The sequence below is a fragment of the Vulpes lagopus genome, chromosome 12, assembly GCF_018345385.1.
Source record: "Vulpes lagopus strain Blue_001 chromosome 12, ASM1834538v1, whole genome shotgun sequence".
NCBI classification, from domain to species: Eukaryota; Metazoa; Chordata; class Mammalia; order Carnivora; family Canidae; genus Vulpes; species Vulpes lagopus.
This window is the reverse complement of record NC_054835.1, coordinates 56,003,236-56,029,460: the sequence shown is the minus strand read 5'-3', so window position 1 is coordinate 56,029,460 and position 26,225 is coordinate 56,003,236. Positions and strand designations below refer to the sequence as shown.

General features: G+C 57.2%; 3 protein-coding genes across 5 annotated transcripts; 1 reads left to right on the top strand and 2 right to left on the bottom strand.

Annotated features, from left to right (window-relative positions):
* Positions 1-766: 766 nt before the first annotated feature.
* On the bottom strand, positions 767-5,140 carry PRCD (photoreceptor disc component). Of its 2 annotated transcripts, XM_041725685.1 has the most exons (5): positions 4,531-5,140; positions 3,601-3,707; positions 3,248-3,316; positions 1,163-1,243; positions 767-828 (listed from the first exon to the last, which is right to left on the bottom strand). In XM_041725685.1, the coding sequence occupies exons 2-4, from the start codon at positions 3,672-3,674 to the stop codon at positions 1,222-1,224; spliced, it is 165 nt and encodes a 54-aa protein (XP_041581619.1). In that variant the 5' UTR covers positions 3,675-3,707; positions 4,531-5,140; the 3' UTR covers positions 767-828; positions 1,163-1,221. The 2 variants fall into 2 exon arrangements, with proteins under 2 accessions (XP_041581619.1, XP_041581618.1); XM_041725684.1 differs by having other exon boundaries at positions 3,601-5,140.
* An 869-nt stretch (positions 5,141-6,009) lies between these two features.
* On the top strand, positions 6,010-16,057 carry CYGB (cytoglobin). Of its 2 annotated transcripts, none has more exons than XM_041725682.1 (4): positions 6,010-6,310; positions 11,527-11,758; positions 12,059-12,222; positions 14,706-16,057. In XM_041725682.1, exons 1-4 carry the CDS (start codon positions 6,168-6,170, stop codon positions 14,737-14,739), a joined length of 573 nt encoding a protein of 190 aa, XP_041581616.1. In that variant the 5' UTR covers positions 6,010-6,167; the 3' UTR covers positions 14,740-16,057. The 2 variants fall into 2 exon arrangements, with proteins under 2 accessions (XP_041581616.1, XP_041581617.1); XM_041725683.1 differs by having other exon boundaries at positions 12,059-12,232.
* Positions 6,317-14,698, bottom strand: LOC121473377. The gene is made up of 2 exons (XM_041725681.1): positions 13,415-14,698; positions 6,317-9,956 (listed from the first exon to the last, which is right to left on the bottom strand). Exon 2 carries the CDS (start codon positions 8,036-8,038, stop codon positions 6,650-6,652), a length of 1,389 nt encoding a protein of 462 aa, XP_041581615.1. The 5' UTR covers positions 8,039-9,956; positions 13,415-14,698; the 3' UTR covers positions 6,317-6,649.
* Positions 16,058-26,225: the final 10,168 nt, after the last annotated feature.

Below are 26,225 nucleotides of genomic sequence, written 5' to 3'. Positions count from 1 at the left end.
CACACGCATGCACACAGGCGCGCAGAAGACACGCTCAGAGGACAGGTTGAGAGATGCCTTCCAGCCGCAGGCAGACATGTCACAGATCCCAGCTGGCATTTCTTATTGAGAACTGCAGCAGAGTGGCTGGTGACGGGGTGAGCTCTGGGGACCGGGGAGAGGCAAGTGCCCTGGAAACTAGAGCGCCACCATGGCAAACTGATACCACACAGCCTTGGACCACAGGCTTTGGGGCTGCCGGGCCCGTGGAACCCCTGCTCTCACATAGCAGCTACAAGCTGCAAACTTCCAGGTGGTTTCAGAGAGGCCTGTGCCCTGGTGGGTAATACTGTGGGCTCTGCAGCCTCCATAGGAGGCTGGGAGGGCGGTGGTGGTGGTGGTGTGGGGAGCAGGATTAACTAGCTGGATGACACTGGACAGATTCCTTAACCTCTCTCTGTTTCCTCATTTCCAAAAGTGTGGATAATAATACGCCCGGTCTTCTTGGGTCATTGCAAGGATTATATTAGGGATGAATGAGAAGCCCTTCCATAAGAAACCTGAGTCCCTCTCTGGGCCTGCCTCAGACTATCCTCAGGACCTCAGAGGAAGGGAGCCCAAGCCAGGGCAATGAGCGTCTTGGCCCTCCAGCCTGCCCCAGCCAGGCCTTGCTTCAGGAGCCCCACCACCAGGGTCTGGGGCAAAGGGAGGCCAGGCAGGTCCAGGGACTCAAAGGGAGGAGTCTACCTTCTTGATGACTGCTTTTTCCCATTTTTCTTCTTGCTGCTGCTGCTGCTGCTGCTTCCACCACAGCATGCTTTGTGGGTAAGAGGCCAGCCGGGACTTGAACTGAAATAGAAAACCAGATTGGCACTTCCTCCCATCCCAAGGCAGGGGCTTGCATTGCAGAATGGATATTCCAGAGCACACTCTCTTCTAAGGGAGACTTAGAAGTCCTCTGGCACTACAGTGCCAGCATGACCACCACTTCACCACATGCCCTTCCCTTAAAGCCTTGTGCCATGGCCTAGACCACAGCAGGCTTGAGGCAGGAGCTGATGAGAGGCCACCCGCCTTCTGTGTACCCTCCATGGAGCTCTGCTCCCTCATGGCCAGGCCTTGCAGAGCCTGCCTTGTCCCCAGCCCAGCCCTCTACCTTCCAAGGCTTGCAGCCCTGCCCTACCTGCCTCTGCCAGCTGATCCCAGTCCCTGGGGCCGAGCTCCGCCTGACCGGGTGAAGACTTACTTCAGAGGCTCTTCCTTTCTAAACAGAAAAGCATGGGAGTCAGAGGATTGAAGGGGACGTCCTTCCCGTGTTGCCCCATGCCTAGGGAGGCACCCCACTACTGAGGGGTAGGAGCAGCCAGGAAATCAGCTGGAATTTGTGACTGTGGAATTGCAGAGCAGAAATGTCATGCCTACTGCTCCCCAGACCAGCCCTTCATAACAGCCACCCGAAGCAGGAGGTGTTGGATGTTAGGCTGATTTTTCCAGTTAACTGGGTCCCTGGGAGTTAACAGGCAACTGCTTCCTTCTGGCTAGACCCCAAGAGGCTGGGCCAGATGGTCCAGATTCAGCTTTTTTCTCCTGACAGGGGAGGGTCCAGGCCCATTTCATGTAGAGGAGACCGACTACCTGAAGTCAGTTACCATCAGCCACAAATAGGATGGATGATCTCAAGTGAATAACTGATGCCTCCCGCCTCCCCGTCCCTCAGTTTCCTCCACCATTAACAAGAGATAGAAACACTTGTCTTGCCAACCCTCTGGGGCTGTTACAACTTCCAAGTGAGTTAATGTTGAAGAGACCTCAAGGGAAGAATAGAACACTGATCAAGAGCCAGGTAACAACAGGAGAATAGCTAGCCAGCATTTATTAAACAGCTGTTTCGTGCCAAGTGCTTTAGGATGATCTCAATTTGAACCTCACGAACACCCCCACACCATTCTGTTATTAATCCCAGTTTATATACAAATACAAAGATCACATAGCTTTCCCAGAGGCTCTCGGTCAGGAAGCAGGGAGTCAGGATGTGGACTCTGGCTGTCCGCCTCCAGACCCAAACTCAACAGGGAGGACCAGTCATTCAAGGGCCTGCTCTGCGTGAGGCCCAGTGCTCATCATTTCACCTTTGTCAGCCCATTTCACCAGCAGGCGTACTTGGGTAGTATCATGACCATCTCAGCTAGCCTAGATTGTCAAGGAAGGGCGGCCCAGAAATGCCTGTTTCGGGCACATGCCCAGGGCTGCCCTCCTGACATTCAGAGCTTGGAGGAATCCCAGCACCGAGGAGGAATTTGGGGCCGCCTACGGAGACAGATTCCCATTCTCATGGCTCGCCAGTCTCCACATGGCTGAGGGGCACCCAGGCAGGTCCTACACACCCAGAGAGCCGGTGGGGTGCCCCAGCGGGCAGGCACGCTCACTGGCTCAGCCATCTGAGCGCTGTGGGGAGACTCCCTCCAGCCACAGGCGGGAGCCCAAGGGCATCATGTGCTGTGTCTCACTAGAGTTGAGAGAAGGTTAGCAGACCTTTTGCAGGAGAGAATGTCCCTTCACACAGGACTGCCCCACTAGGTGGGTCCGAGGGCACAAAAGAACCGGCACAACGGTATGTTCTTAATAAATGCATGTTGATTTTTCCGTGGTTTGTTGGGCATAGGAGCCCCTCACATCAAAGGACACTGGTCACCCAGGGAAGGAAGAATCCAGAAGTTCCCCAAACTTCCCCCTTGTGGAGGCCACATGGCTTCGGCCTAGGGAAGAGTTAACTTTCGGCCGCTGGAGACAGCGACCTGCCCGCAGGAGCGGCCCAGCCAATGGCAGGCGGTGCCGATGACGTCATGCCGCTCCTGCGCCTCCTATTGGGCGCCGGTGGGCGAATCCCGCCGGCGGCCCGGGCCGGGGAGCGGCTGAGGCGGAGCGGGGGCCGCGGGGAGGGGGAAGGGCAGCGAGCCGGCCGCCCGGAGTTGCTCCTGCCCCATCCTCTCCGGTCCCCCCGCGCCTTCCGATGGGACCCGGGGGACCACCCGCACTCGGGCAAAGCAGAGCAGCTGCGGTGCAGAGGACAGGCCGGGGCGCCCCGTGCCGCGGGGGAGCACAGACACCGAGGCTGCCCACCGGGCGCACGGGGACCGGGTGGCTGGGGCGAGGGGCCCCGGCGCGCTGGCTCGGGTGCACCCATGTACCTGCCCAGGCACGGTCGGGGCGGCCAGGGCAGCCGCTTCCTCGACGCACCCTGCCTCCCCCAGCCCAGACTGTGCCTTACCTGCCCGAGGACTGGAGGTCTCTCTCCGACCTGCTGCCCACGACTGCCCCGTCCGCTCCGCTGGGCTCCCTGTGGGCGGGAGGAAGAGGCTGGAAGAGCTGTGGGCAGCGCCCGGGCCCAGACCCCGCTCTCCTGGCCGTGTTGGGCTGGGGGACCCGGGACTCCAGCCAGAGTCTCCAAGCACCTGCGAGCCCCCGCCCCCGCGTGCTCTGGTGGGAAACCTCTCTGCAGCTCCCTGCAAATCCTCCCCGCCCTCCAGCCTCCCAGGAGGTCCAGGCAGCCCCTGCACCACCCCTCACCCCCTAGGTTCTCCTCTCTCCCCACCCCTGCCCATGGCCCCATCAGCTTCTCACGGTTGGACCCGGTTGGCGAACCGGCGGCGCCAGAGCATGGCCAAGGTGCTGAGTAGGAAGAGGGTGGTGCACATGGCTCAGCTGCCCCATCCCCTCCCGGACAGAGTCTGCAGGAGAAAGGCCAAAATGGCCCTGCCGGCTCTCACAAGCCACTGCTGCCCATCCTGAGGTTCCTGCTGCCACTGGATTAGGAGGCTCAAGCTGATTAGTGGGGTCAGCCGACCCGACCTTGTGCAGACTGATTAACCTCACTGGGCCCAAGTTGTCGCCTGTGGTGGCAGGGTAAATCAAGCTGTCCGTTCTGGATACAGATGTGACTAGGACCTGGGCCTAACCCTCCAGGGGCTTCTAGTCTAGACACTTGAGCTGGCAAGTCACATTAATGACCACAGTAGAGCGACTTGGGTGATGGGAGGCACCCGCAGAGCACTTTCGGAGTTGCATGTGTCAGGGAATGCTTGGGAGAGGAGCTGGGGGCATTGGAATTAATGTGCAGGTGTTCAAGGAAGGTTGCCTCCCCCCCAACAGAAGACTCTTCCAGGGCAGCTGACACGAAAGCACAGAGCATGTTCCAGCAACTGGAAGTTGAGTGTTGGCAGAACAATGATGTCATGGAGAGCCATGGGGAGGGGAGGAAGAATATTAGATGATGAAGCCAGAAAGACAAGGGAGGCCAGGGAGTGGAGGGCCGGCTGAGCGGTTGCGTTCTCCCCTCTGGACAGTCCTCCCCAAATGTTACTGATTTCCATAGCCCCTTCCATAAAAGACTGGATTTAAGTGTGCACTCATGAAATAAGTATATGCATCTGCTCATACATTAGATCTTCCACTTCTGTGCGAATACAGTCCTGCATAATAAACATACATAAGACTTGTAAAAGATGAGATAAAGCTAAATAGAAATACTAAATAGAAATAGCGAATACTTGCTTTCCCAGTGCAAAGCTTCTGAGCAGCCACTTGGAAGGGCACCGCACAGGCATCGGGTGTCCTGTCAGAGAGGTTCAGTTAGGTGGCCCAGGCAGCATGTGGAGCACACAGGGGTCTGAGCATCCAGCCTCCTCCATCTCTCTCCAAAAACCCCAGAGGTCTGCGCTAGATTTTCCTTCCCTCCAAGGAGATGGAAGCGGTGTCAAGGGGTCTCCTGCCCAGGCTCCCAGGGATGGCCAGAGCTGGGGCTGCACCTGGGCTCTCTACTTTGAAAAACGATTTTTAAAATACATAAACCAAAGCGGAAGAGGTGAGCCGACCTCTTCTCACACTTGCAGAGGGACACCAAGTCTCGAGAAGGGCGGGGTCGCGAGGGAGCGACAGGGAGAAGTGGACACTGGCATCAGGTTTGGGCTGGGAGTCAGAGGTGCCACCTGGCCGCCCGGGGTCTGAACAGTTGCTTGCAGCGGGGGGATCCTGTGTCTCTGAGCTCCAGCCCCCACCTCTGCCCCAGCGGCCCTCACACCTCGCTGAGCAGGGCCACCAGGCCGAGAATTTGTCTCCCCCATTCCCAGAACCGCAGCCATGGTAGCTGAGATGTCTCCAGGGCCTGGGCCTCCCCAAGATTTTTGACACCTTCCCCCCAGGACTTCTTTTTGCCCTGCCGGCTGCCTGGCCTGCGGACTCTCCTCCACCAGGGTCGGGATTCTGGGCAGCGCCTGTTTTTTTGCCTGCCTGTGTCATTAATAAGGCACCCAGGGACTTTTTTCCGACGCCCTGTGCAGTACCGAGGAGGGGGGGTGCGCTGGCCGGAAGGAAGGGGGGCCCAGGCCTCTGGCGCTGAAGTTCGACCGCCGGCCCCCATCCCCGCGGCGGCGGATTCCAGGACGGAATTGGAGCGGGGGGGGGGGGGGGGGCGACCCCGGTCCCGGAGCCCCGGAGCCTGGGGTGCGGAGCTCCGGGAGCGGCGCAGGGGAGGGGCCGGGAGCGAGCCCGAGCTCAGCCGGGACCCCGCGCCGCCGGAGGGGCTGCGTCCGCCCCCTCGGGCTGCGTCGGCCGCAGACGCCGGGGAGTGTTTCCCTTTGAGTCGGTTCCCCGCCGCGTGCACGGTGCGCTCCCGCACAGCGCCCGACCCCGCGCCCGCCCGCCGGGGCGCACTCCTGCACGGCCCGCGCGGCCCCGCGCCGCGCGCCCGCCCCCTCCCGCGGGGCCCCCGCGCTCCCACCACACCTACGCCCCACCCCGCCCGGCGGCCGAGGTCCGCGGTGGCCCGCGGGCGCCAGCCGCGTCGCCCCCACCCCGCCCAGCCTTCACCTTGCCGGAGCTGGCTCACCGACGCGGGGCCGGGGCTTTGGAGCGGCTTTATTTTTTTTAACATTTTTCCAGCAGACCACATCCCCGCCCCCCGCTCGCGGTCCCCCGCCCCCCGCACATATACCCTGCACACACACACACACACACACACACACACACACCCGGCGCGCACAGACAGACACGCTCCCTCCCTCCGGCGCGCTCTACCCCTGCTCGCCAGCCCGCCCGCCGCGCACGCAGCGGCCCCGGCTCCCCGCGCCCCGCGCCCCGCGCCCCGCGCCCCGCCGCCGCCGAGCCAAGCCGGGCTGGGCTCGGAGCTGCTCATGGAGAAAGTGCCGGGCGAGATGGAGATTGAGCGCAGGGAGCGGAGCGAGGAGCTGTCCGAGGCGGAGAGGAAGGCGGTGCAGGCTACGTGGGCCCGGCTCTATGCCAACTGCGAGGACGTGGGGGTGGCCATCCTGGTGAGGTAGGTGTCACTCCGGCCGGCAGAGCCCGGGGGAGGGAGGGCGGCAGCGGCTCCGGGCAGGGGCGGGTTCGGCCGGGTCCGGGCTCCGGCGCCACCTCTCCAGCTGAAATTGGGGCCGGGCCTGCCCGGGGTGCAGGCAGCGTGGGGCGCCTTGCGGTGGGCGAAGCCCTGGCCGAGCCCGTCCTGGCTCTGGGCGGTGGGGTACGAACTAGGAGCCAGACGCAGAAGGAGGGCACCTCTGTCCCCCTCCTCTGGCCGGGGCCTCAGAACTCCTGGCTCCCTCAGGCGTGCCTTCCTCCCCGGCGACCCCAACCACCCAACCCAGCGGCCACACACATTTTACCAACCCTTCAGTTGGGGGCGCCCCATTTCAGAGGCGGGAAGACTGAGGCTCGGCCAAGCAGAGAGACAAAGAGGAGCGGACCCCTGTGCAGCTCGGCCCCTTTCTGTGTTCAGAGCCTCTGGGAAGGACAGAGCAAAGGGCCAGAGAATAGAGGTCAGAAGCAGTAGGTCACTGGGGTCCTCCTTTCCCAGCTGGCTCCTTCCTGCCCGGGAGAGTAGGCCAGCAGGGAGTTCCCAGGTGAGGCCCAGGTGAGTGGAGAAGCAGACGGTCCCTAGGGTACGATGCCTGCTGAGCATGGTGGAGGGGAAGCAAGAAGCGTCAGGAGTCAGGGCTCCACCCTGGAACCACCACTTGAGGAGGAAAGGCCGTGTGTGTTGGGCTCGGGGGTTACTCAGGTACCACATGCCCCCAAAGTGACACTTATTTACACATCTGCACCCTGGTGGACACATACCATTCCTCTGTACTCCACGTCCCCAACCCCCGTGAGCTAGTAACTGACTAGAGCCACAGATTGATGCTCTCTTCCCACACACACGGGTCCCTGGGGCCCCAGACCTGCACTCACCCCCAACCCCCTGCCAGCGGCAGCAGCCGGGTCTCAGAGCACCGAGCAGGGCAGCCTGCTTATCTGGAGATGGGGTGAAGCCTCTTGCTTGTGGAAGAGAGAGTTGAAATGCAAGCCTGCCTCCCAGTCCCAAGCCCCGGCTCTGGCTTCTCTGTCTCCCTGACTCTCTCTCCCTTCTGCCTCCCCCAAGCCTGGGACCTACCCGGCTCCGTAGCGATATGCCCTGATTCCAACTTGGAAACAGATTTTGGAGGAAAAAGAGCAAGAAGCACTCGTGAGTTTGAGGAGGATTCCTGAGGAAGGCTGCTATTTGGGCAGCCCCAAGACCCAGAAACATGGGGGTGGGGTGGGGAGGCTCCGAGGGGGTTTCAGATGCTGAAGCCATCAGACATTCTGAGACACAGACCCGCACGTGGGAGCACCCACACGAGCACACGGTAGGTAGTGGCGTTACAGATGCGCCAGACACAGCCCTGGGGGGGGGGGGGCGGGTGGCTCTCAGCCATGCGTGCTGTGTATCGGCGCCCGAGAGCCCACCAGGCCTCAGGATGCACCGGGTGAGCACATGGGTCCCCAAAAGGAAAGGAGGCGGAGTCCACAGGGCCTTGGAGATTTTGTCTGGACACTCTGCCATTTGCCAGGGAGGGTGAGGAGGTGATGTGTCCAAGATCCAGCTCCTGGGGTACCACCCAACCTCCCCCAGGAGTGGGGGGTGCAGAGGAAAGACCTGAACACTATGGCCAGGGCTGTTTCTGGAGAGTCTGACATCTTGACAAGGTCTTTCCCTATATATGCCCCTGCTTGCACGGTTCCCCATTCCTGACTCTTAGGGAGGCTCAGTTTGGGCGGGTGGGGGTGGTGGCATCTACCCCTGTGCTCTGTGCTCAGTGAGAGGCCCACAATTAATCCAGAAGGCCTGAGACAGCAGTGAGGTCCAGCCGGCTGGTCAGCCCAGGCCACATTCCACCAGACCCACCTCTGTGTTGGTCGGAGCCCAGCGCTGGCCCAGCCCCTCCCTGCCAGACCCGAGCCCCACCAGCCTGCTCCCTCTGGGTCTCCTCCTGCTCTCTGCCCCCCAACCTGCCAGGTGGGGGAGAAGGTTGGTTAAAGGGGCTAGAGGGCAAGATTGATAAGCCTCTCCGGTGTCCCAAAGGCCCCTCCCCACATCCTGTGCCCCCCAACTTTTATCACACACACCTCCCCAACTTCACACACATCCACAAGGACAGGCGCCAGTGAGAGCCTGAGACACTGAGTCCTCTGGCCCATCACTCTCAGGTCCTCCCTCCCTGCTGGGCTAAGGCCAGCTGCACCCCCACGCCCTACCCCCCACCCCAGCCCCAGGAGTCCACAGCCAGGAAGGGGATGGCAGTGCTGGTGGTGGTGGAAAAGCTGTCTTGGGGTCGGAGCCAGACCCCACACCTGCACTCCAGTGGAGAGGGAACACCCATGCTCTAGGAAGACTCCCCTCCCGGTTGTAACTCTGCCACCTTCCCCCCTCACACTCAAGACAAGCCTATTTCAGGCTCTGTTGGAAGCCCAGATGCCTCTGGGAGCTGAGAAACTCCCCAAGGCTGGCTGCTGAGGCTTCTCCCCTGCAGGCAGCGCAGCACAGCACAGGCCCGGACCTGGAGGGTCAGGAATGCTGGGGCTGGCGACAGAAGCCAGGAAGAGGGAGCAGAGCACGTGGCCCCCAGACTCCCCTGGTGCAGCAGAGGGGCTCCCTGGGACTGTCATTCTTCAGGGCCATAATGGCCCTGGGTGTTGAGGCAAGAGACTCGTTGGGCCCCAGGCCCCCATCTCCCTGGCACAGTAGTCTCTCGGAGGCAGGATTCGGAAGCCATCAAGGCAGGGGATGTCTGTCTGTCTTCCTGGCCCTGCCACCCACTTTGCTGGGCAACCCTGGGCATAGATTCCTAAAACAGAACGCGGAGATAAAAACAGTGCCAAACTCAGGAGGCTAGTGCAGGATTAATGACACAATCTAGTAAGTGCTCAGTAAGTCTTCCTTGTTAGCTCCTCATCAGTAAAATGGATATAACAATGTTTGCTTGGTTGTGGCAATTATTTTTTTTAAGATTTTATTTATTTATTCATGAAAGACACAGAGAGAGAAGCAGAGACACAGGCAGAGGGAGAAGCAGGCTCCACGCAGGGAGCCCGATGTGGCACTCGATCCTCGATCCCGGGATCACGCCCCGAGACAAAGGCAGACGCTCAACCGCTGAGCCACCCAGGCATCCCCGGTTGTGGCAATTAAGTGAAATAACAGGTGGAGATGTTTTGCACATTGGAACGCACCAGGCAAACAGCGATCATTATTTTTATTGCAATGTGAAGTGCCCAAAGTCTAAGATAATACTCATTTAAGTCCAGATTGGGTTCTTTACATTTGTCCTTCATATCGTGCGTGTCCAGAAAAATCCAACGTATTTTCAGACTCATTGCCTCATTTGTCCTCACTAGTGTATCTGTGAACTATCGAGTGGGAGGAACTCCTCTCACACTTTTGCAGACCGGAGGTTGTGAAGTGGTTTGCCCAAGGTCACCCTTGGTCTCCACATGGACTGCGTCCTTGCCACTCCCCCGCCGGCAGCAGCTTTGTCGCCTGACGGGATGGACTGGGCCAGAAGCTCTCTCTGCATCTGTTCCAGCTCTCTGGCCAAAGGGCTGATTTGGCAAATTATCAGTTTTCTCTGATCGCAAATGAGGATACTCCAGAGGTGTGAGAGAACCTAACAAAACAGGCCCAAGACATTCCGTACGTTTTCTGAAGTTCTGATCGGGTGCGTGTGAGTGTGTACCCGTACCTCCTGCAACGCCCAGCTCTGCCAGGGAGAGAGAATGCAAAGGGCATCGGTGTCATCTTGCGGACCCAGGGCCCTGGGCTGAGGGGATAGGTCACAGCAGGTGTGAGACCCAGGCCCTGCCCTTGGGTTGTGGGACCCAGTCCAACAGGCAGGAAGGGAAGAAGCGGTAAAGGGTGGTGGGGAACCCCTAATGGCCTTAAAGGGACAGCCTGGGTACCGTGGGGTAGGAGGGGCAAGTCCAACGCAAGAAAGAGTGGGAAGGAAGGCTGGCCTGCTCGAGGAGTGTTTTACCAGCAGTGAGTGGGCTGGAGGAAGGTGGCTGAGTTGGGACAGTTTGTAGGAAGCCTGAGATCCCAGGTTAAGGATTTTGACTTTGTCCAGTAGATAGTGGGGCGCCACTGAATGTGAGCATGAAAGTGACCTAATGAAAGTGATATTTGGAGGGAATTAGGCAATTTCAGGTAAAGTGGAGAGGGAAGGAGAGCGCTAAAAAGACCTGGGGTCTGCCCCAGGACGTGCACGGGCTTCTTGGAGAAGCGAGATGTACAGATGTGAAGTAATGACGGACTCACACCAGGAGGGTAAGACCAGTCCGGAGCTCTAATTAAATCAGCCAATCAATAAGCGCAGCAGGCGGAGGAGGGAAGCAGGTAGGGAGGAGGGAACAGACGGAGCTGGCGGGAGAACTGTCCCGTGTTTCTTCCCTCCGTGACTGGGTGACCTGAGCCAAGTCACTCGGGCTTTACTTTTTGCAAAGAGAGCTCTACCTTGATCACGACCCACTGGCATTGACCGAGCACCCGGTGTTCACACTGTGCTGAGGACTCCACGCGCGGTTTCCCAGTTCATCCTCATGGCAAGCTAGGAACAACCATGCCGTGGCATGGACGAGGACACGGAGACTCAGAGAAGTGCCGTCACTTATCTGAGGTCACGCTGGCCCAGAACTAGAGCTCTGGTCCTCTCTGCTGTGCCTGGAGCAGGCCTTGAGGGTGGGTGGGGCTGGGAAAGGAGGCCAGAGCAAGAAAGACAGGAGCCTGGGAGACAGGGCTGACAGTCTGTGCAAGTCTGGCCCACGGATATGGCCAGGACCCGGGTCGGGGCGGCACCGTCACTGGTCCAGCTCGGCCAGAGGGAGGGTCTGTGTCTGGGGACCCGCTACACACGGTGGTGAAAGAGTTACTGGTCCTGCCCCTCCTACCCCCACCACCCTGGCACCTTGGGGTGGGCTCCCTGGTCACCCCAGCCACCTTGGGTGGGTCTCCTGTCACCTCCATCACCCAGCCGTCTCGAGGTGGGCTCCCCCTGTCACCCCAGCCACCTTGGGGTGGGCTCCCCACATCACCCCAGCCACCTCAGGGTGGGCTCCCCCCATCACCCTGGCCTTCTTGGGGTGGACTCCCCCATCACCCCAGCCACCTTGGGGCAGCTCCCTGGCCCACCTCACGGTGGGGCCCAGGCAGTCCTGACTTGAGCACTCCCGCCCTCCTGCCAGGTTCTTTGTGAACTTTCCATCGGCCAAGCAGTACTTCAGCCAGTTCAAGCACATGACAGAGCCCCTGGAAATGGAGCGGAGCCCCCAGCTGCGGAAACATGCCTGCCGGGTCATGGGGGCCCTCAACACTGTCGTGGAGAACCTACACGACCCAGAGAAGGTGTCCTCTGTGCTCGCCCTTGTGGGCAAAGCCCACGCCCTCAAGCACAAGGTGGAGCCCGTGTACTTCAAGGTAGGTGGCTGTGGTCAATCCTCCGCCCGCCCTGCTCCGGGAGCACCACTGGGGAACAGAGGAGACCGCTGGGCAGCCCAGCCTCTGCCCCCCAACCCCCACGTGGTTGTGACAGGGAGGGGGCTGCAGGATCGGGTGGGGGCTGGGTCTCAAAGTTGCCAGGCTGCCCTGTTGTGAACGATCCCCTTGGCCAAACCCTGTCCAGAAGGGGTGCTGGGGGCCCTGGGGGCCTTGGGGGCTTCGGGGGCGAGGAGGCAGGGCAACCAGGTGTTTACTTCTCCCTCCTCCCTTTGCCCCCAGATCCTCTCTGGGGTGATTCTGGAGGTGATCGCCGAGGAATTTGCCAATGACTTCCCACCTGAGACGCAGAGAGCCTGGGCCAAGCTGCGTGGCCTCATCTACAGCCATGTGACCGCTGCCTACAAGGAAGTGGGCTGGGTACAGCAGGTCCCCAACACCACCACGTGAGGAGGGGTGAGGGTGGGCCGGACAGCCTCCCCGCCGTCCTCCCCCGCCCCCCGGTCTCCCATCTCTCCTGGGGCACAGGAACTGACTGCTGGGGCAGGAACTCTTCGGGAGGCTAGGTCTGGAGTCTGACGCGTAAGAAGAGGCATGATGGGAAAGGGCCGGGCCCCTACTAGATAGAGGCTGCTCCGAGCCATGAGCCCCAAACAGATTCTCCTGGGGTAGAGCCATCCCCTTCCCTAGAACACCGGAGCACTCGAGCGGCCCAAGACCACGGCCGCCCAGGGCAGAGAGGCCCTAAGAGGTTCCTGGCGGGAAGGCTAGAGGCAGGCCAGGCTAACTCCCGGCCACTTCCTCCCCGGGTACCAATCACATGGGGCTGTTTGTCAGCTAATGCTGACCAGTGCTCCCTCCTGCCTCTGCCTCAGCAGGGCCGGAGCCAGGAGAATCACGAGGGTGTGTGCACACACGTGCATATGCCCAAGCACACAAGGGGCCTGCGTGGGTGTCGCTACCCCACACACACCTTCAGGGGTGTTTACTTCCAGGCTGACCCTAGAGGCCAGGTTCCCAGTTCTGGGGTGAGGGCCGCGGAGATGGGCTCGAGGAGGGTGGCCAGCCTCAGGGACTCCAGCGGACTCGGAGCTCGAGGGGAGGGCTGGCCCCCAGACATGGTGGCTGGGAACACTCCGGCCTGCCCAGGCCCCCAAGGGGCAGGCAGCTCTGGGAGCTCAATGGAGGGGCGGAGGCAGGGCTGGAGTAGGAAGGAGAGAGAGGAGCGTAGGCGGGAATGGGAAGCAGGGGTCAGCCAGCGGCTCAGGACACGCGTTGTCGAGAAACATTCCCAGCAGTTTCCCATGGAAAAGGCGCGTCTGCTCCCCGGGCTCCGAGCGGCCCACGGACCTCCTGGACCTCCTGCTCGCAGGCCTCGGGGCCCAGCTCTGGAGGAGGTCCCCCGAGGGTGGCCTTGGGAGGCCGGGCCTCCTGACCTTCCTGCTGCTGGCCACACGGGCCCCAGCTTGCTCCTGCTCCCTTCCCCCACATCGGCACCACCCCAGGAGAGTAGAAATCTCGGGAACTTCTGGCTACAGCCCGGCAAGGAGGCCAGATGTGCACAGCTGGGCCCTGGCCTGCCCCAGATCCCCGGGCGGGGAGGGGGACCTGGACGGGAAGCAGATAGAAGATCTTTACCTGCCGCAGGAGGTGCTGGCAGAGCCGGGGTGGCTGCCGGAAGCAGACGGCCGGGGCCAGGGAGGGTCAGTGGGGGAAGGGGCTTGCCCTCCCAGCCTCCACCCAGGCCGGAGAGGCCGGCTCAGCTGCCAGGGATGAGTTTGTTTACAGCCAGGAGACAAGACTTCCTGCTTCTAGAGAAAAGGGCTTTTTTACAGAGGCCCTAGAGGGACCAGAGAGGAGGAAGGAGAGAGAGCTGGCCAGTCCAAGTCCCCGTGAATCAGAAACACATGGACCGCGTTTCCCGACACGAAGCCCTGTCCCCTCCCATGTCTTGCCCCAGCTGGACCCTTGGGACTGACGTCTCACCAAACCCCAAACATTAAGAAACCACCAGAATCTCCGTCTGCCCGGTCCTGCTCCTCGTGGAGGGAATGGATGGGCTGCAGCGAGGATTGGCTGAAGCCCTGCCTCCATCGGTCCTGAGCATCTCAAATTTGGGTCTCTCCCCACCCCAGCTGGGAAGTCCTGAGGGTTGTCCCCTCATCCTTTTGCACACTCACCCCCCCTCCAACCCGGCTCTGATCTCCTGAAGGCATGGGTTTGGGCCCTCAGAAGGCGTGTCTCCCTGGGCCCGGGGGCCTACACACCCAACCTATCGCCAGGGTCCAAATGGGTTCAGATAGTGGGAGGGAGTCACAGAGCAGAGTTCTAGAAGGCCTCCGTCCAGCTTCTCTTATCAGGGAAGCAGTGGTGGGCCAGACGCCACTGTTTATTGAACTGTCTCTGCTTACGGGTGTGTGTGCATTTTTTTTGTGGGTGGGGGAGTCAGGACGTTGGCGGGGGGCGGGGGATGGTGGTGAGCATAAAGGGGCTGCAGGGCTGAGAATGCCTATGAGCAGCAAGAAGGGCACCCAGACAGGCCAACCGGGGAGGACACGGGTCTCAGGATTAATAGAAAAAGAGCTGATGTTGGAAAGGTTCTTTGCAGTTTGTGAAGTAGGTTCACACAGTTGATGTTACTCCATCCTCGGAGAGGTAGTAGGCAAGGCAGATGTTATCCACATGTTGGAGAGAAATATCTGGGGTTCAGGAGGGCCCCCTGATTGGTCTGAGGTCACGCAGCAGGTTCCTAGCAAAGAAGGAACTAGAACTTGGGTCTGGTGGGTGCTTTCAGCGGCAGTGTGCTGGGTCCCAGCAGCGAGCGTCCTACCTTGCCCTCCCCTGATCCCTCTCCCCTGACCCCCACGCTCCTTGGCCCCACTCCGTGCCTCTTGTAACCTCTTACCTCCATCTCCTCTCTCATCCACAGCCCACCGGCCACGCTGCCCTCTTCGGGGCCGTAGGACCCCCTCTCTCCTCCCCCCTCCCAGGCAGCACCTTGAGCAGAAGGCCGAGTTCTGAAGACCCTCCTTGACCCTCCATCTCTGGGTGCCAAGGAAGCTGAAGAATCCCTGACTCGTCTTCCCAGAAAGAGGCAGCCTCTGCTGTGGCCACGGTCCCCACTGGAGCCGCCGGGCAGTGGCGCTGGCTGCCTGGAGGCTGACCCCAGCTCAGCGGCCTGTGGGGCGGGGGACGCCTCCTCCTCCAAGAGCTGGGCCCACTATTCTTAGCTTTTCTACTCTCTGTCAGAGACCTAGCTGGGCAGCTGGCAGGAGTCCGGGGCAGGTCCGAGTCTGTCCAGGAATACACCAGCCCCGTTTCTATCTGCCCGACCAGCATGCAGGTCCCATCACCTATCTAGAGCATCACGCACACTCACCTACCATATATACAGATATATTCTATATACGATCTATATATAAAATATATAAATATATATATACATACATATCTATACTGTGTATCTGCGGGGGCCCAGAGGCACATGTAAAGCCTTGGTTTTGCCCACCTGCGTGTGGGGCAGGGAGGGGTCCTGCTCATGCTTCTAAGCAGAGGACAGAGTGTTCTGGCAGAGATGGGAGTCCCACCTTAGCACAGAGAGGATCTATGCCTGTGGGCAGGATTGGGGTGACCCAGGGGCCTGGGTGAGCAGGGTTGGGGTGACCCAGCTTGCCGGCAAAGTCCAGCCCATTCTCTGACCAACTCCCCACATTCCTGCTTTCCACTTCTAAGTAAAATGGAATTGGCTTTCCCCACCTCTATCTCCCTGCCCCCAAAAGGATGTGGCCCCTGACTCTCCAGCATGGGCAAGGGCAGACTGAGGGGCTGGCAGTGTGCGACAGGATGACAGCCCTGGGGGAGGGGCCATGGTCTAGAAACCTCGAATGCCAGCCCCATCTGCCTTTGCTGCTAGGAGCCCAGCGGGAGTGGGGCCCCACGCTGCTGTCAGTGATGACAGGCCAGATGCCTCCATCCCATCCTGGCGCTCTGTGGGCCGAGGGCTGAGGGCCTTCCCTCCCCGCCCCCCCCCCGCCCCGCTGCTGGCTGGCAGATGGTCCTGTCCACCCATCTGGGTCAGAGTTGCTGGGGACCCCCCCCCTCCATGTGTGCCCCTTGGTCACGTGTGCCATCCTCAAGGATGCCTAGCTACTGTGGCTGCTGTGCCTGTGTCCCCTCCTGTCCCATCCTCGTGCAGCCATGCGTGTAACTGCCTGTCCTTTTGTAGTTTCTGATGTTTGTAACCAGACCCAGCCGTGTCATTAAACAGACTCGCTCTTCCCATGTCTGTGCCACTCGTTCTGTCTTTTCCTGCCAGCTGCCCCTCGCCTCTGCCTCCCCTCCTTTGCTTGGGGCTCAGGGCTTTTCTGGAGAGCCACCCCAGGGACCCCTCACCTGTGCCTCAGCCGTGGCTGGCTGAGGCTCCTCTGAGTCGGGGTTTACAACCAGAGCAGACACCCCGACCCCTTTTAATCAGAAGCACAGGGCTGGAGATTGGGCTTTGGAGGGCCAGGAAGGGTGTTTGTGCTTGTTTTTGAAAAGTTGTGGGACTTTTCATCTTTCGTTCTGGAAATCTCTGTGGGGGAGGATAAGATGAGTGAGGGAGGTTTCAGGGGGAGATGTTCAGGAAGAAGGGCTCTGCTGGTCTGATGCTCCAGGGAGAGAGCCAAGGATCGGCCCCCACCTGCCAGACCCGAGCACTGGGCATTCCGCACCGGGAGAGCAACGTTCCTGGAAGTGGCAAGGGCGCTTGAGAAAGGAAGGGTGCTCATACCGCCTGAAATTTCTAGCACCTTCCCCAAGTTCTCAGCTCCCAGACCTCCTTCCCAAGTCCTGAATCCTGCATCCCACAGCCGCAGGCCAGCCCGCCCAGCCCCCACTCACGAGGGAGGCCACAGCCAAAGCATCAACTCCCTGCCGAGGGACCAGGAGGTCACCACCCCTGGGTGGGCTGCAGGAGAAGCAGGAAGCAGCCTCCACCCCTTGGGAGGGCTCCTGGCTGCCTGGAAAGATTCAGCTGACTGTACAGGGAAAGTCTTGTCTCCCAGACCACGAACTCCTCGAGTGCAGGCTACGGCTTCATCCCCCCGGGCCTGGCACAGCAGAGGTGCTTAGTAGAAATCCAAAGAATAAATGAATCCCACTCATAGAAAGTAAGACCAGGACATGAGGCCAAGAGTGAGCTGTGCAAACAAGGCATAAGTGCAGAGCGGAGAGGACGGCATCAGGCAAGGCTCTTCAGGGAAGCGGCGCTGCAGGATAGAGTGCTGGGCTCTGGAGCCAGACTGCCTCCTGATGCTGTGAGACTTCGGGCAAGTCACTCAGCCCTTCTGAGCTGCATGGTCACCTCTAATTTAAAACAGGAGTGAAAGGGCAGCCCGGTTGGCTCAGCGGTTGAGCGCCTGCCTTCCGCCCAGGGCCTGATCCTGGAGCCCCAGGATCGAGTCCCGCATCGGCTCCCTGCATGGAGCCTGCTTCTCCCTCTGCCTGTGTCCCTGCCTCTCTCTCTCTCTGTGTGTGTGTGTCTCTCATGAATAAATAAAAATCTTAAAATAAAATAAGAGTGAAATAAAATAGGAATGAAGAAGGCAGGTACGGGAGGAGGAGGATGTAAGCCAGCCACAATACTGGGACGTGGGCGTGCTCGGGACGGGGTGACTTGACTAGCAGGCCATGGGAAGCAGCAAATGGAAGGAGGAGACAGGGTGGGCTGGCCAAGGCCAGTCTTGAGAGAGGAGGGACAGAGATGGAAAGAGGAAGGCGGTGAATGAAGGAGGGAAATCACAGGAAGTGGGGCAAAGGACAGGGAGGTGGACGCAGGCCCTTGGGGGCCTGCCCGTGCTGGGCCTGCTGGCCACTGGTAAGTTCAAGCTGAGCCAGAGGCGGGAGGGCTGGGGGAGCTGTGGGAGGCAAGGGGGCCTCTGTGGGCGTGTGGGGGAGAGCCCCGGGGAAGAAAGACACCCCCCCCCCTCACTTCAGTTGGCTTATGTGGCAAAGGGGCTTCTGAACCGGACAAAACAGGAATCATTCTGGAATGTGGCCCTTGAGAAAGTTTATCTCTGATCCCCACCTCCTAGACAGGGGACACCGGCAATTAGCAACTCCCCCCAGACCTGGGCTAGAGATGCTACTGGGTAGGGGTGGGGCATTGAGGGCAGCTGGGCAGGGCCAGGTGCCCCCAGGGGGCTCTCTGTCCCCAGGGTAGGGGCCCAAGGCCTAGGCTTTTGTGCTCTACACTCAGCGACAGCCTTGTCGCTGGAGAGCTAAGCAACTGGGCCAGTTCCGCCTGGCTTGCCCGGGCTGCGAGGGATGGGGTGTAGGGAATGGGGGTGCCCAGGCTGCGGCTCCTTCCCGGCCCAGCGGCCCTGGCCACGCAGCCCCACAGCGCCCCCTGCTGGCCGATGGGCGGGACCCTCACCGGAGGCCGCGCATCAGTGCCGGCGACCTTCCCCTTGCCCCGGGGGCACACCTGCCACCCTCGCTTTGAAGGACGCATCCCAGGCAGAAAGGAAGAATGTGAGCCCTCCTGCCTATTCACAAAGATATCCTCCCATATACCGGACCAACTGGAAAAAAAGAATAAATGCTCTGTTAAAAAAGGGGCTATAGGGACCCCTGGGTGGCTCAGTGGATGAGGGTCTGCCTTCAGCTCAGGGAGTGATCCTGGGGTCCCACCTCGGGCTCCCCACGGAAAGTCTGCTTCTCCCTCTGCCTGTGTCTCTACCTCTCTCTGTGTCTCTCACGAATAAATAAATAAAATCTTAAAAAAAAAAAAAAAAAAGCCAAACAGACTATATACAAAGCATCCTTGTCAACATGGACAAAGTCACTCATTTCTGGTGGCTCCGGGTGTCCCTCGGCTTGTGGCTGCATGGCCTTCTCTGTGTCACCCTAAACCCAAGATGATCTTATCTCGAGACCTTTAACTCAATTACCTCCACAAAGACCCTTTCTCTGAGGAGGCAGGTTCCTGGTGGACGTGAATTTGGAGGCTTCCACTTAGCCCACTACACCCATTAGGAGAGGAAGGAGTAATGGGATAAGCAGGGACCCAGTGTGACTGGAGGGTTAGAACCTGCTCCCTCTCCTATATGCCAGACACTCGCTGGGCTGGGCCGTACTGGCCTGGCCGGGTCCTGCTCTGGGAATTGTCCATCCTTCGTGGGGAGGAAGAACTTGGGAACAAGTGTGTGAACAGTAGGGGTCATTTCAAACCAGTGAGGACAGAGTCTTCGGAGGCAGGAGGGAGCTCCTCTACATGGGCCTCTCTGTTCTCCAACACCCTCAGAGCTGTTCCTCATGACCTCATTTTATGACCCAAGAGCTGGGTTCAGTTAACAACATGCCCACAGTCACAGGGCAAAGCAGGAACCCCAAGCTGATCCCAAAATCTAAGCCAACACCCCCATCCCATTAGCAGGGAAATGCAGAGCAAAGCACACAGAGCAGAAAAAAAGCCACCACCCCTGGCCTGGCCTCCTCACCACCCTACTGCCTCCATGGTCTGTCTCCACTCAGCAGCCAGGCAAGGCTTTCTCCAATCTTGTTGGCTCCAGCTCAGACCTCCCACTGGCCTCCAGGTCCTAGATAGCCTTCCAGGGTCTAGAAGCCCCTATAAAAGGAGCAGCAAATAATGGGGGAGGCTAATAAAGTCAAGAAGGGACCTGGGATCTGAGACTGTGGAGAGAGATGGGAAGGCCCCGCAGAGCTTCAGAGAGAAAGAGTGAGTGTCCACAGACCTTGTGTTCTTAGTTTCTCTATCCTGAACTGAGATCTGGGCCTATGGAGGGCGCTCAGGTGTTTCTAGCTCCAGACTCCGCATTCACTTCTACATCCCCTTGAGTCATGGGAGAGACTTTGGGAGCCTGAGAGAGCAAAACTCCTCAGAACAGCTTTTGGGAGCACCTGGGTGGCTTGGTAGGGTAAGCATCTGCCTTCACTCCGGTCATAATCCCAGGATCCTAGAATCGGGCTCCCTGATTGATGGGGAGCCTGCTTCTCCCTCTCCTGCCTCTTGCTTGTGCTCTGGTTTTCATTTTCCTTCAAATAAATAAGCAAAATCTTAAAAAAAAAAAAAAAAAAAAAAAAAAAGAGAGAGAAGAAAAGAATAAAATCTTAAAAAAAAAAATGGGACGCCTGGTTGGCTCAGCAGTTGAGCGTCTGCCTTCAGCTCAGGGCGTGACTCTGGGATCCAGGATGAGTCCCACATCAGCCTCCTTGCATAGAGCCTGCTTCTCCCTCTGCCTGTGTCTCTGCCTCTCTCTCTGTCTCTCTCTCTGTCTCTCATGAATAAATAAAATCTTTAAAAATAAATAAATAAAATAAAATCTTAAAAAAAAAAAAAGAACAGTTTTTGTGTTTCTTAGGACAGAGGGTGGGCAGCACCATTTCAGACTGGTGTCAGGAAACCCGTGCTGGTCCAGATTTGCCCTGCCTCCCTGTGTGACCCAGGACTGAGTCCCAGTTATGGCAGGCTAAGATGAAGGGCCAGGTGACAGCTGAGGCCCACAGGCCCTTGAACTGTTCCTTTTCCTGCTGAGCCCAGAGTCTCCCCAGGAGACACTTCCAGGGGCCCCAGGGAACTAAAAGCCTAGCGGTGACCAGCATCCCCACAAGTGCAGCAAAGGTCAGGACTCCAGGCCACAGGGTAGGGCACTGGGAGGTCAAGGACCAGGATCCAGGAGGAAGAAAAATATAGACCAAAGATTTCTTTTTCCTTTCCTCCTCTTTATGTTTTTTTTCTTTTTCAATTATCTAAGTTTACATTTATATATTCTCACTGTAAACGATTCCAGAAATACTGTAAATTTAACATTAAATATGACAGGGGTGCCTAGGTGGCTCAGTCAGTTAGGAGTCTGATTCTTGATTTCAGCTCAGGTCTTGATCTCAGGGTCATGAGCACAAGCCCCGTGTTGGGCATACAGCTTACTGAAAGAAGGAAAGAAAGAAAGAAGGGAAGAAAAAGAAGTGACAGTCTCTCTCCAGGGGCTCTATAGAGTACAGGCTGCCCAGGAACACATGCCCCATCGGCCAGCGGCAAGGCCTTGAGCAGATGATTTAAATTTACTGTGTCTCAGATACTCATCTGTACAATGGACCGTTGGCAGGGTGAAATGAATTCACACGTTTACAGAAAATATTTGGGGCAATACCTGGTGTTCATGGGGCATCTTGAGCAATTTATGCAAATGGCGCCATAAGGAACGATGGTGGACACATACATGGCACATTTCCTTTGCTCACATACACACTCCGTTGTCCCATTGGTTCACTTACAAAACACAAGTTCAAAGGTAGAAGTGAACAGCAGAGCATGAAACCTGGCACAGAGCCCTTCTGGGGCGCCTGGCTGGCTTAGTCGGTACAGCATGTGACTATTGGTCTCAGAGTTGTGAGTTCAAGTCCCATGCTGGGTGTAGAGATTACTTAGAAGTAAAAAAAAAAAAAAAAAAAAAAATCAAAAAAATTAAAAAAGCCTTTCCGAGCTCAGGGCCCTGGGCTACTGTCCAGGTCACATGCCCATGAAGCTGGCCCTGCCTCTGGACAACAGCCATTGGGGAGTGAACCTGCCACTGAGCTTGGAAGTGGATCATCCCTTAGCCAGGCTTGAGAGGCCCACAGGCCCAGCTAACGCTTCGATTATAGCCTCGCAAGAGACCCTGAGCCAAAGAACCTAGCTAAGCCATCCCATACGATTCCTGACCCAAGGCAACTGTGAGATAACAGTGTACATTGTTTTAAGCAGCTAAGTTTGGGCTAACTTGCTAGGGCAGCCATAACTAACAAATACAGCTGGCATTCTTTTGGAAAGCACAACTTTTCTTCCCCCAAAGTAGGGTTATTTGGTTACTTTGAAACACAGTTCCTACTGAAAAGACAGGATAGATGCTTAAGATTTCCCCTCTATCTACCTTTATTATTATTTTTAAAATCTCTATACTTAATGTGGTACTCAAACTCACAACCCCAAGATCAAGAGTCACACATTCTACCAACGGAGATGGTCAGACCCCGGCACCAATTTTCGAAGTAGGGTATTGGTTTATTTTTTTAAAAAAGATTTAATTTATTTATTTGAGAGAGAGAAAGAGGGCACAAGTGGAGGGAAAGTCAGAGGGAGAGGGAGAAACAGAGTCCCCGCTGAGCAGGGAGCCTGATGCAGGCCTCGATCCCAGGACCCCAGGGTAATGACCTGAGCCAAAGGCAGATGCTCAACTGACTGAGCCACCCAGGCACCCCAAGATATTGGTTTAAAATGGCCCTCTGGGGGGTCCCAAGAGTTTCTCTGGTTTCTCCTGTTTGAGTTTCTCAGGAACACACAACTTTTCATAATTCCTGTGTATCTCAATTATCTATGATCATTTTCCTTTTTTTGAAGGTATATATATATATATATATATATATTTTAAAGATTTTATTTATTTATTCATGAGAGATAGAGAGAGAGGCAGAGACACAGGCAGAGGGAGAAGCAGGCGCCATGCTGGGAGCCCAATGTGGGACTCAATCCTGGGACTCCAGGATCACGTCCTGGGCCAAAGGCAGACGCTCAACCGCTGAGCCACCCAGGCGTCCCTTAAAGATATATTTATTTGAGAGACAGAATGTGAGCAGAGGAAGGGGCAGATGGAGAGGGAGAGAACCTCAAGCAGACTCCCAGCTGAGTGTAGAGTCCCAATGTGGGGCTCAGTCCCACAACCCCAAGATCATGACTTGAGCAAAAATCAAGAGTCAGAGGCCCAACCGACTGAGCCACCCAGGCACCCATACGATCTTTTTTTTTTTTCTTTTCTTATCTTTTTTGTTGCTCAGATTATTTTAGTTTGGCCACTGGGAGTCCTTTCTAGCTGATTCCTGGGCTTATGACCTGAGCTGAAGATTTTAAGTAATCTCTACACCCAATGTGGGGTTCCAAGTCACTCCCAAGTTTAAGAGTCACATGCTCCCCTGACTGAGCCAGCCAGGCACCCTTCTTATTTTGTCATTTAAAAATTGACTTGTAGGGCAGCCCCGGTGGTGCGGCGTTTTAGCGCTGCCTGTAGCCCAGGGTGTGATCCTGGAGACCCTGGATCGAGTCCCACGCCAGGCTCCCTGCATGGAGCCTGCTTCTCCCTCTACCAGTGTCTCTGCCTCTCTGTGTCTCTATGAATAAATAAATAAAATCTTTAAAAAAAATAAAAAATAAATAAAAATTGACTTGGAGAACCTCTTTTTTAGTTTCTGGATATTGATCCTTAGTTACATCCAACAGAAGCACTTTCTTCCATTTGCTTGGCTTCTAACTTTTCGAGGGCATCTGTTATGGCACAAAAGTCATCTGATCTGTCGACCATTCTGTTGATGGCTTCTGGGTAGTGCTCCTAGCGTGGGGTGTCTTCCTAGGGAAGCCCCAGCACCTCAAGGTTAGCTAAATGGCCTAATGTAACTCATCAAACAGCTAGTTAGTGGTGAGCTGGATATACTAGAGTATTTGCCACCAAAGCCCGTGTCCCCCACCCCCACCCCACTGTCCTTCCAGGGTGACTGCACCCTCCAGGGTGAGGAAGGGAAGATGCACCAGTGATCTGGCGTCTGCAGGATGAGCCCAGTGGGGATATGGGCTCTAGAATACCATTTAAAGGCCATCCCCAAAGCCAGTCAGAATGACCAAGGTCAGCTGAGACTCGGATGCCCCAGGGGAGGGCTGATAAAGGGTTGAGAACAGCACGTGTGAGGAGCAGGCTGCTGGGAGGGAGGCTGAGATTTCAAGGTCACCAAGGGGGAGGAGACAGCATCAGGGAGAGATGGTGCTGAAAAGCATCTCTGGGCCCCAAGAATCTGACCACATCAGCCTCTGGACACTGGGTGCTTCTAGGGTACCTGGGGTCTTGCAGCTCACGAGCCCCCAAATAGAGGGTAACTGGGCATGACCTCTTAAGAGGAGGGCAGGATGGCAGAGAAGTTACATAGGCTCTGCACCTTACTAATGCCGAGAAACCCTCATAAGCATGAGCCTGTGGCCTTAGTGTCTGTCATATTTAGGTGGGGCTGCCAGGTTTTCTGGTGAGAGAGCAGGAAGAGGGAGCAAAGACGAATCATGGCTTCCCCAGGTTCCCCAGCCCGGGCGGGGCCCCTTATCACCAGTAGGTGGCGACTCGGCACCACCGATACTAGCGGCCCACGGAGATCCTGGCTCTGCAAAATCCCTCAACTTCATCCGGCCCAAGCTGACTCTTTCTTTGCCCCCCTAGCGCCCGGGGGGTGGGGAGGTAAACCCAGAACACAAATGGAGAGGACATCTGAGGTCCTGGGTCAGCCAAATTCTGGACAGAGGGGATGCCTTTCTGATCCCTCTTCTCCCCTCGGGGGCCCCTGTCTCTTTCCTTATACCTTTGGCCTGGTCCCTTGCAGTAGCCTCTTCACTAGCCTTGCTCCCTTTGCCAAACCTGTCTGTCCTACGCCCAGCCAGCATGATCCTCCTGAAATCCGGGTATGGTCTGTGACAACTGGAAAGAACGTGGGCCCTGGGTACAGTACCCAGCTCTGTTCTCCACCAGCTGTGTGGCCTTGGGCACAGCCCTAAACCTCTCTGAACCTTGATGAGAAAGCCAGTATCTCTTCATTCAGTAGAGCTTCATGGTGTGTTCTAAATTTCTTTTAATCTCAGCAAAGAGACCCCTCATGTTTTACTCCCCTGGACAAACATGGGGACATCCTTCAAAGGTATATTATCAGAACCTTCTTGAGTTTGCTAGCTTATGACTTCGGGATCTCCTTGCCCTTTTCTTCTGAGGGTCACAGTGTCTCACCTTCTTGACCCGAATGTCATGAGGGGGTCTCGGGATGGCCCAGACACAAAAGGAAGCCTATCGTTCTCACGTGTCGGGGACCCAGCCGTGGTCGCTCCCTTCCCCAGCCTTCCTGCAAAGCACTGCTTATGGAGGACCAAGGGTTCTCATTTTAAAACTCTGAGTGTGTGGTCTTTATTCCACAAAGCCTGTTTCCTCATCTATACAGCTTGTCTTGCCCACCCGGCAGGATTGCTGTCAAGATTAAAAATGTAACCATGTCTATGAAAGCACTTTTCAAACAGTAAAATACTAGATGCAGTTTCCCAGTTTAAAGACTTCCCACTGCTTGCAGCACAATAAAAACACCTCTCCTGACCTGTCACAGCGTCCAGCACACACCTCCTGCCTCCCCACACTCGCTGCCCAGCATCCTCCCAGCATGTCCTGGGATGCGGCCACACTAGGGGCCTGAAGTTCCCCTCCCGTCACCAGGGATTCCTCACCCCTGGGTCTTTGCTCTTGTTCTTCCCGCCAGAGACAGAGTACAAAGGGGTGAGGGGCAGAGGGAGAACCAGGCTCTCCATGGAGCAGGGAGCTTGATGCAGGACTCGATCCCAGGACCCTGAGATCATGACCTGAGCCTAAGGCAGACACCTAACTGACTGAGCCACCCGGTGACCCCTATTTACACTACTTTTAGAAAAAGTTTAGGGACACCTGGGTGGCTCAGTGGTTGAGCATCTCCCTTTGGCTTGGGTTGTAATCCTGGGGTCCTGGGATCCAGTCCCTGAGGGGAGCCTGCTTCTCCCTCTGCCTATGTCTGCCTTCTCTCTGTGTCTCTCATGAATAAATAAATACCTTAAAAAAAAAAAGTAGGTGAATGGAGTTATACTCAACATGCACTTTGCTCTTTTTCACTTAATGTATCCTGGATGTATTCCACAGCAGCACACAATGTTGTCTAACTGCTTTTAACAGCTGTGCAACATTACTGCAAACTATACCCCTGGTCTATTTGATGCCCTCCCGCCCTCCCCCTGCGCAGGTGTCTGTGGTTGCAGCCAAGGCCATGATCAGCACCCCTGCACCTACATCACTGGGCAGCCTGCTGTGTTTCCATGAGACAAATCCCTGACATCAGTCATCACCACGAGTCCCTCTCCTCCTGGGGGTTCCTACAGTTAGCCTTCCCGTTCCAGGACAGCCCACATGGCTCAGGAGCCTTTGCTAGAATCTAAAGTCAGATCGTGACTTGGCTCAAGCCCCAGCTGCTCCATTTAATCTCCCTCTGCCTCAGTCTTCTCATCCCTAAAATGGAGATGATCATAGTGGTACCACTCCTGGAGTTATCACAAGAGTTGAGATAATACATTAGGGCCCCACAATCAGGCTGCCCTCGTCCTTCATGTCATAGTACCTGTGTCCTTCCACCTCCCTACTGAGCACCAGCTCTTAGAGCACAGCCCCTGGTCTTGTTCCTAGATGCTCACAACCCCCCCAGGGATGTGGTGGGTGCATGATAAATGGTCCTTGCATTTGCTACTGGGGAGCAACCCTCCAGCTTTGGCTCACTCCCCTCTCCCAAGGCCTGGGGGGTGGGGAGGAGGAGGAATGCCTTCCTCTGGGTAGTCCCCAGCCGTCAGGAGCCCCTCCTCTCTTTCCACTTTTTAACCCTCCCA

Coding starts and splice junctions, on each gene's coding strand:
- CYGB (XM_041725682.1), top strand. CDS start 6,168: ATGGAGAAAGTGCCGGGCGAGATGGAGATTGAGCGCAGGGAGCGGAGC. Junction 6,311..11,526: donor GGGGTGGCCATCCTGGTGAG/GTAGGTGTCACT, acceptor CCCTCCTGCCAG/GTTCTTTGTGAACTTTCCAT. Junction 12,223..14,705: donor CAGGTCCCCAACACCACCAC/GTGAGGAGGGGT, acceptor TCTCATCCACAG/CCCACCGGCCACGCTGCCCT.
- LOC121473377 (XM_041725681.1), bottom strand. CDS start 8,038: ATGGGGAACCGTGCAAGCAGGGGCATATATAGGGAAAGACCTTGTCAA.
- PRCD (XM_041725684.1), bottom strand. CDS start 3,674: ATGTGCACCACCCTCTTCCTACTCAGCACCTTGGCCATGCTCTGGCGC. Junction 3,317..3,600: donor TTCGCCAACCGGGTCCAACC/GTGAGAAGCTGA, acceptor TCCCGCCCACAG/GGAGCCCAGCGGAGCGGACG. Junction 1,244..3,247: donor GACCTCCAGTCCTCGGGCAG/GTAAGGCACAGT, acceptor TTTTCTGTTTAG/AAAGGAAGAGCCTCTGAAGT.